Source organism: Primulina eburnea, chromosome 11, assembly GCF_022965805.1.
Source record: "Primulina eburnea isolate SZY01 chromosome 11, ASM2296580v1, whole genome shotgun sequence".
Taxonomy (NCBI): Eukaryota; Viridiplantae; Streptophyta; class Magnoliopsida; order Lamiales; family Gesneriaceae; genus Primulina; species Primulina eburnea.
Genome location: NC_133111.1, coordinates 36,378,530 through 36,388,290, shown reverse-complemented (window position 1 = coordinate 36,388,290; position 9,761 = coordinate 36,378,530). Strand labels below are relative to the sequence as shown.

Here is a 9,761-nt window from a genome sequence, read left to right as displayed (position 1 = left end):
TTTCGTGAGACATCCTTTATATCCGACCGACTCATGAAAATATTCTTTTTTAGTAGATTTTTTGTGAGACGGATCATCCGATCTATATTTAAAATAAACAATAATAATTCTAATATAAAAATAATATTTTTTCATAAATCGAGTCAAACTAGATCACGTAAATTTTTGTAAAAAAATTAATGCTAAAACATTAATTTTAACACCAAATATAGATCAACATGTGACACCATCTACATGAGAAGTTTCAGATAAAGATAATAACTTGTGTGAGACGATCTCATGAGTATATCTTTTGTGATTTTTTTTAAATTATCCATGAAAAATTATTACTTCTTAAATAAAAAATTATATTTTATTATCAATATCAGTATCACAGGCATAAAATATAAATTCTGGAAACTGAACCTAAATCGTATATACCAATAAAAAGCAGGAAGAGGCTCTACCCCACCCCGTTGCGCTACTAGCTCCGACGCCTACACCAGTATAGTTCTCCATTACAGCAGAGGAAGGTCTGTTTCCATCGAAGCCTTTCTTGATTCAGGTATGCCATTATCATGGAAGAACGAAGAAATAGGCCTAGGAAAGATTTTATGCCTATAAGATTGGAGCATGTTATTTTTGGATGTACTGCGGTTTGGTTGCAAGATTAGTTGATTAAGTTAGGGAGAAAATTTGTACGAGTAGCGGAAGATGCAGGGGGATAAAGCTAACCCTTTGAAACTTGTAATTATTCGTCTGTGAACCTGGAATTTTTTTGAAAGTTTCCGCATTTTTAGTTGGGTTTTGATGGTTGATTGGTTGAATCTGTGAATCTATGCGATTAATATAGGGCTAGGATATCACCGATCAAGGATGGCAAATTTTCATTTCGTTTTCTAAACTTGTTTTTGCTACCTTCAGCTGACAATGGACCACCAGCCGCATGATTATGGTGCTCCAATTACATTTTCTCAGCAGCAGCGACCGAGTCATGTTCAGCAGCAGCAACAGTATGGTTTTCACCCACAGCATCAGCAATTTCCTCCATCTGTTCACGGTGCTCCTTTTCTGCCCCCTCATCCTTCTCTCCAACAGTTTCCTTACCCTCGACCATTGCAGCAACCACAACTTTATCCTCACCCACCTCCCCACCCTCACCTTCATCAGCAGCCACCACCTACTTTTCCGCCACATATGCCTCCTCATTCTGTTCCTCTGTCTTTCCATGGACCATATGATTCTGCGCCACCCCCTGTTCCACCTCCATCTGATCTTGAACTGCAAAAGAGAATTGAAAAATTGGTTGAGTATGCTGTCAAAAATGGCCCGGAATTTGAATCTGTTGTTCGCGAAAGAGAGCATGATAATCCTGCTTACAGTTTCCTCTTTGGCGGCGAAGGCTATAATTACTACCGACATAAGCTCTGCATCGCAACAAGACATCCTAGCGGCCCTTTTAACCCCCCTTTCCCATCTTCTATCCCAGTGATGCCTCCTCCAAATCCCATGATGAGTTCATCGCCTATGAATGCTCCAAATGCTGGAGTGGTCTCTGCTCCAACATTTGGTGCTAATCTCATACAGCAACCTTCTTTTCCTCCATTCTCTGAACAACATCCTCACCAGCCTTTTGTTGGTCATGTTCGTCCTGAGTATGATCAGCCTTACCGGCCTTTTAAAGGTCTATCTAGACCCCTTCCCTCTGATATTGAGATAGAGCTGAATGGTGTTCTTAACAATCTTTCTGGGACTAAGGAGTCAATAAAGAGTGCAAAGACTTGGTTTATGCAGAGATCTACTTTCGCAGCAGCTTTGGCCGAAGCACTCCGTGATAGGTTGTTTGCCTTGGATGATTCCGAGGGACAATTGCATATAGTTTACCTTGCGAATGACATTCTCTTTGACAGGTAAGCTTTCATTATTTAAAGGCTTTCAAACTTCTCAGTCATTTTCTATTGTAAATTTAAAAGATGGGATGCCCATGTTCAATTTTTAGAACTCTTTATCCATTTCCATTTTTTTAATCTTGCACATTCTCCATAAAGTCACTATGAGCATATCATGCCATGTTATGGTGAATTAGAGTTACCAAATATGGTGATGAAAGCATGAGTTACTAAGAAAACTTCCATGGGGTATGGTGGTCCAAATGGGTAGTTACTAAGAAAACTTCATTGGGTTATGGTGGTCCAAAGGGCTCAATGGCTCTATCTTACTTTCAATGTGGGAGAAGATCTAACCACGGTACTGAAACCATCGCTTTGGTTCCGATAGAAGGTGGAACTGGATGAGCGATTCGGTACCAGTTTTTTTTTTGTTAACTCAATTACGGTTCAAATCAAATTTATTGAAATTCACTCCAAATCTAATTTAAATAAGTAATTATATTATGTAATACCATAAATCTCACGTGTTATATTTTTTATTTGTAAAAAATAGTAGGGTTTGAACTTGACTTTTGGACTAAAGAATTCAAAATTCAAATTACAATTAGTTGATTTGCATATGTAAAACATATGGTTCCAGTTCTATGTGGTTCTGATTCTGGTTTCTGTTTTTAGGATTTTGATCCAAACCGAGAAATAGTTTCTGATTTTAGAACCAAATGGTTCACAGTTTGAACAGAGAGGTGATCAGGTCTATTAGAAACCAGAGTAGCATGTTGGCTAAATGTATACGCTGGCTGAATACATTTTTTAATCCCCATTTCAAGTCAAAAATATCCAAGACTTTAGGAAAACTGATGAATGGTCAAAAAGAACTCAGCAACAGGCAAACCATTCAACCCAAAAACCAACTTTATACACTTATTTTGTTGACAGAACAAGCTATGGGCAGAAAATTTGCCGGAAGAATGAAAATTATAAAACTAAATAAGTGTGGTTGTTTTGGTAGTTGTGGCTGTCAACCAAAACAGTCGTGGAATCTTTGTTAGACATGGAACAGTAAATTTAATGTACAATATTACTCACTAGAGATTGATGTTTTGAATCTTGCAATTGTTTGCCATATATTTACTTCGTTTTTTGTTACGTGTTTGTATTCTCTGGTGGAATAATCCCTAAATTCTCCACTATTACAGAACCAGCAACTTCTACTAGTAGAACAATTTGACAGGAGAGGGTTCCAGTATCCATTTTGACTTTGTTTGGAATCTTTGAATTCCGGGAAATATGAACAATATATTTTGTTACTAAAAAATGGGATATTTGAATATCTGGAATTTTGCCCCTTATTCAAGAACTCTCTTTCTACAGACACGTTTTTACTTGTGGATATTTCGTACAGCTTGCAGAGGCGGGGCAATCCTCATGAGCTTGATAACGAGGCCTTTGCATTTAAGCCGGTTTTGGGTTCTATGTTGGCGAGGATATACCACAACCCACAGAGCAAGGAGGAAAACCAGTCACGACTTCAGAAAATTTTACAATTCTGGGCCTCCAAAGAAGTTTATGATCAGGATACTATACGTGCGCTAGAAAATGAGATGACAAATGGGCTGCCACTAAGCTCTTTTCCAGGTTCTCACAGAGACGTATCTGCTATTGCAGGAGGATCTGCTTCTGCCTCAGGTTGCTTTATGCATCCCTGTAAAAAAAACATTTGAGTGAAAATCGTTTGATAAAGATTCTAATTTCGGCTCTTTAACCAACCTGTTGGTGTGTCAACATGAGTTCATATGTTTCCAACATACTTCCATCTCCTTTGCTGATGATTTTCTTTCGGTGACAGGCCTACACCAGGTGGCAAACCATAATTTATCACAGTGGCAACCTGATATGCACAGCTCCATTCCCAATATACCAAATCAAGAATATGCAAATAAACAAGTTCCTCCGGTATCATCAGTACCAACTCAACAATTTCATCCCACTTTAGTCCCTTCCAGTGCGTTTGCAGGTTCTACCCCTGTCCCACCTTCTGTTTTACAGTCAAGTCAACCACCTCCCCAGCTACCTACTCCTGGCATAGTTGGGGAAAAACCTCCACCATATCCTTTGTTCCCTCCAGGCCTTATTCCAGGCATGGTAAGAAAGATGCAGATTGGTAGTGGGGTGCCGTACTCTCCGATGAGCCCTCTAGATATTCCAACCGTCATTCCGCCATCAAATGTTTTGCCGTCAGAAATTCTCGAGCGAGTGTCCAAGTTCTTTAGAGAGATTGGAGAGGTTAACCCCTCAGAGGGACCGATGAAGTCATCGGAATCAATAGATTATCAGGAATACGAATCTGATAGAGAGCTTCATGTTCGTAAGGGTGGAGCTTGCATTCCTCCACCTCCTAGTCTTAGTGTCGACCCTGATACCGGGAATCTTGTTGATGGAAGTGTTGAGCGAAAGCCTGGCTCAAGTAGTTCTACCAGATTGGGACTTGGGGCAACAGCTGATCCCAATGGGCCAAGTCAATATGATGATGTCTACTCATCTTATAGGAAACAGAGAAGCACCAATTACCATTCATCCATGAGTGCAAGAGCTTCAGCAAGGTGATTCTGCTTCACAAAATGTGGTCATGAGATATCACAAAAAATTTCCTGAATTTTGTTACGCTTTGGCTTCATGTGAGAAGATGTGGTTTCTTCATTTGATCAACGGTTTGATGAACGTTCAAAAGATTTACTAGATGGTCTGCCATATCAATCAGGCTGAGGCTGAGGCTGAATTAGCTAGTTGCTCTTTCCTTCCTTTCTTTTCATTTTTCCTACCTATCTTTCTTTTTGTGTGTGTAATGTGTACGTGTTTTTGTGCAAGCGAATGAAATCTTTTGCTCTACTCGGTGTTGCATTTTGCGAATGCAAATGTAAGTGGTATGATTGGCTTTAAATTTTCATTATTTGACAAGTAAATCTTTACGTTATTGAAATTGTTATATCATATATTGCGCTATATAAAAAACAACACAAAATAAAACCAAATGATTTCGCTCCAACTTTGAGAAGCTTGCTTCAAAACACACATATTATGTACTATGTATATTATTATTTTATAATAATCGAGTATGCTACAGTACTTGTTTTCCGTCGGACACCAAAATTTTAATTCAATTTTACCTGATACTCTTTTCGATTGGGCAACATTTTTTTCCACGCCCTTTCACGTCACAGCAGTTCTCACTAACCTCTCAACCTTCCCATTTTCCCCTCACATGAAATCCTATTCTTTCCCGTATCTTTAAGAAACCGACGGCCAAATTCACTTTCAAAAGTTAGAAACTGTAGTATCTTACGCCACCACCATCCTTCCTCAACATAAGATCATGAAGCTCATTAAGAAGTGTATCATATATTCTGTATATGCTCTTAATTGAATCAACTGCCTAAAATAAAGATAAAAATCGGTTGAGTTTGAGGCTAGAATCTCTGAAGTAATTGTTATGTTTCATTGGTAAGGTATTGAGATGTCCCATACGGATGAGTGATCATTTGATGATTCACTGAACAACCCTCTCTCGAACTGTTCAAGTGGTTGTTACTTATAGAGTAAAATAGTATGCGGTTATGGTTGTACATCATTAGTCCATTGACTTGAGACAACATTGATGTTCTACGTACTATCATGCACTTTGATCAGTTTATCGACTCTATTGAGGGTCATCAAACGGTGAGGTTGTGTGTAGTTTCGAAATACATAGGAGCATATATGTTATAGTCGGGGATTCACTGTTTTCTTATGGGTAGGGGTGAGCATTCGGTCAATTCGGTTACCGACCGAACCGAATTAACCATAACCTAATCGAACCGAAATATTTAGCCATAACCGAACCGACCGAATTAATTTTCATAACCGATGAAAACCGAACCGACCGAATTAATTTTCATAACCGATGAAAACCGAACCGAATTATAATCGGTGACCGAATTAACCGATTGGTTTTAAAAAAATTGTGATTTAACTTTAATTATATTTGTAATTTTTTTCGTACATTACATTTTACACAAATGTATAAAAACATAAAATCACACACATAACAAATGTATAAGTTTTATTTAAACACAATTAATACATATTATATCGATTTTAAAATTAAAAATTAAAATATTTATAAATAAAATTTTTATTAAATAATAATATTTATTATATCGGTTAATTCGGTTAACCGATTTCAAAATTTTGAAAACCGTAACCGAATCGAATTAACCGATATAACCGATTTTTTTAATTTAAAAACCGAATTTCCGAAATAACCGAACCGAATTTTCGAATTGGCTCGGTTTGGTCGGTCAATTTGATTTAACCGAAATTTTGCTCAACCCTACTTATGAGTGAGGATATCCTATGTAGTCTGATAAGTTAATAGTGCAAAAAATATCTGGCTAGAGTAAGACATGTGCATTTTGGAAAAAGTTTTTCCTCATTTGAGCTTACCATATCACTATTAGTACTCAAAGATACATCACATCATTATCGAATTCATATGCAATTCTTGATATACCAACTTAATCGGGATATATGAGTGGAAGAGACTATATTATACGCTAATCGTGACTTAAGGTTCTTGTAGCCTGTAGGCACTATCAGTAATACCAAAGGGATCATGTGGTGATGCTACTAAACGCTCTTACCATGATCTGATGGGTGCAATCAGAAATGAGTTCTGACATTCTTCATCAAGGTGTTGATGAAAAGAATGAGGCTAATTAGGATAAACCTGAATAAGAATAAATGTTATTGTGAATCACATGGAGATGTGAACTCACCGCTAGCTATATCCTTAAACTATTGAGGGTTACACAAGTATCAGATTCTGTGTTCTCGTTGAGAAAGTCAAAGTTCAATGAGTTGAATTTGGTGACTGTAGTTTGATGGTGATCAACAAAATGCTTATAAAGAAGTTTATAAGTTGATTCCATAAGATAGAAGAAATTAAAGTTAATTTAATTGCTAATTGCGGAAAGAGAGTGAAACTGCTTGTTTTGATAAAAGAATTCGCAAAACTGGTAGCTACCAAATACAGACAGTGAAAATTTTGATATTCGAAATTTTCAATTTTCATTATATGAAAAAGATTTGTATATTTGGTACATCGACGCTATCGGATCGTTGAACGAGATAATAATGGGTTAACAATTATTTATTTAGTAATTTGAAATTTACTAATTAAATAATAGTATTAGTAGTATTGACTACTAATATGAACAAATTTCTTATAAAATATTCTAGAGAAGTCTACAATTAATTAACTGATAAGCTAATTAAGAAAACTAAATAATTGTTCATGCATAAATTAATCGTACATGTGTAGATATATTAATATTTATATATATACTTTGTATGAAGATATATAAATGTATGTAAAATATAAATATATATAATGTATTATTAAAAGTTGATCAATTACATGATATAATAATAATATGAGAGTTTTAATCGATGAAAAATGAGAGTCCTAATGATACTAGAATTAGGAATCCTATTAGGTATAGTTTGGTACATGAAATAAGAGAGTGATTGATAAATAATACTCTTTTATCTCAGTTTGGTATCTTTTTTACGGGAAATTGGTCTTCAGTCCCCAGCCGTCGTTTTTTTTGGTGTTCAGTCCCTAGGTATTTTTTTAGTACCACATTTCCACATAAAGTGTACCACATTTCCACATGAAGTGTATCACATTTGTATGACATAGTACCACAATTTTGTGGGTAGGGAGTGAACCCAAAAATATATTATGATTGGGGATTTTTCACCAACTTCCCCTTTTAAAAACCCATGATAAATAATTTTATATGAGGATAAAATATCCCTTTTTTATGAGATGTGATAATTTTAATCTAATGATAAAAACACAACAAATGATTTAATTGCCCTCAATATATAAAAATCCTAAACCCTATTGTTCTCTCATTTTACTTGTAGATAGAAAGTAAAATCAAATAAATATTTTTATTTATTTTTATATATTATATAATATGATAAATATATAAATGAACTCGAGATAATTATATAAATGATTTGTATAAATCTCAATAAAATTATTAATATCACTCGATTAACCTTAAAAATTTATATTTGACTTGACTCACAAAATAAAGGGCTCAATTATCATATTATATAATATATAAAATTAGGTAAAAAAATCATGCAAACACTGTCGGCGCATGAACAGATAAGAAATATGAACTCAAACAACAAATTTGAAATTATAAAATTTATTATGTTGAGGTTAATTTTGTCATTACAATCTAATATATAAATTTAATCACTCTTATTAAAATCATACCAAACATTAAATATAATATCTTATTTATCCTTAACTTATCCTTATATTATATATCACATGTTTATCCTATCATGTGTGTTATCCGACCAAATCATACCAAACATATAATTTGTGTATTTTTAATAAATATGTTAAAAAATTGATAATACGCAACATTAAAATAACACAGTTATAACACATAAAAATATTCCGCCTCTCATCTCCATGACCTCTCGGCAACTTGGAAATTTTGGTAGAAAATTCAGCCAAGAGCTTCTTTGTGCCGCGCGCCTCCCGCGTCGCTGCACCGACTTCGGATTTCTAAAATTCGAGTGTCCTAGTCTCAGCACACAAATTATTTTTGATTTCTAGCTAGTTCAATAAACAAAGAACACAATCTCCAATCTTGGACTTAATTTGACGATCAAAAGAGGGAGATCCGTTCGAAGATACATACAAGAAGGACCAACTCCGCAAATGTAGGACTGGACGAAATGAAATCTGCAATCCAGTCCAAGGAACTTCAAAAAAAATAAATCAAAATGAATGAATCACTGGTTGAAACTCTAGTAGCTAGAGGCAGGTCAGAGAAGATGGCACCAAGAAATGAGAAGAACAAATCAAGATCCAAAAGTCAGTTTAAGTACAAATGTTTTAACAAGTCATAAGGAATGTTGCTTCAAGGAAAATTGTAGCAAGACATCAAAACCTAAGGCTGGAGTCATTGGTGAAGTATCAGTGGCCACATATGGTTATGAATCTGTCGAGGTACTGGTAGTAGTTGATCAAGATTTCTGTAGAAATTGGATATTGGATTGAGGGTGCTCCTTCCATATGTGTCCCGTGAAGTCCTGATTTGAATATTTCAATGAAGGAGAGGATAGATTAGTATTATTAAGGCCAGTTTGGTTGCTGTGATAGGATAAATGATGGATTGATAAATTGATGACAATTTGAATGATAAATAAAATACTATAATTTTTGTTATTGTGTTTGGTGTAAATGATTAGGAAAATGTGATTAATTATATGATGTTTGGTGTATTTGATAAATAATTGTACAGATACTGAATTTCTGCTGAAATACCTAATTTGCCCTTAAATAAATCTAAATTTTTAAATAAAAAAAATCTATCTTCAAGTTGGAATCCCTACAACTCTTCCATTCAAAAACCCAAAACACATCCAACTACATATACGTAATGTATTTTGCAAAATATGAATCAAGTTCATAAAAGATTTCAATACAAATATTACTCAATTATTTAGACAAGTCTTATTGAAAAATTCAAAAATCCGTATACGACAATAAATTTTAAGATAAAAATTGTACTACATATTTTACTTGTGCAAACATCAGTTGTTAGAATGCCATAATAAATGCAAACATTTAAATGAGTACATACTAAATTTTGTGTGCTGGGGAAAAATACTTATATTTGCATAAGCTCATTATATTACGCAAAATGAAGCTCATTTACATACACGATTCATCAACATTAGAATCTCAAAATAATATAAAGGGATAAATTTAAATAACATGACATAGATAACTTTCATCATAGTTCTTATATTACGATTCAT

At 34.7% G+C, this 9,761-nt stretch overlaps 1 protein-coding gene across 2 annotated transcripts; it reads left to right on the top strand.

Annotated features, from left to right (window-relative positions):
* The first annotated feature begins 410 nt into the window (after window positions 1-410).
* LOC140805674 (uncharacterized) lies at window positions 411-4,754 on the top strand. Of its 2 annotated transcripts, none has more exons than XM_073161932.1 (4): window positions 411-544; window positions 904-1,889; window positions 3,271-3,554; window positions 3,715-4,754. In XM_073161932.1, exons 2-4 carry the CDS (start codon window positions 910-912, stop codon window positions 4,470-4,472), a joined length of 2,022 nt encoding a protein of 673 aa, XP_073018033.1. In that variant the 5' UTR covers window positions 411-544; window positions 904-909; the 3' UTR covers window positions 4,473-4,754. The 2 variants fall into 2 exon arrangements, with proteins under 2 accessions (XP_073018033.1, XP_073018032.1); XM_073161931.1 differs by having other exon boundaries at window positions 412-726.
* The last annotated feature ends 5,007 nt before the right edge of the window (window positions 4,755-9,761 follow it).

Excerpts from the sequence above, each read along its gene's own strand:
- LOC140805674 (XM_073161931.1), top strand. The coding sequence starts at position 694 with ATGCAGGGGGATAAAGCTAACCCTTTGAAACTT. Across the intron at positions 727-903 it reads AAGCTAACCCTTTGAAACTT|CTGACAATGGACCACCAGCC; the intron begins GTAATTATTCGT and ends TGCTACCTTCAG. Across the intron at positions 3,555-3,714 it reads AGGATCTGCTTCTGCCTCAG|GCCTACACCAGGTGGCAAAC; the intron begins GTTGCTTTATGC and ends TTTCGGTGACAG.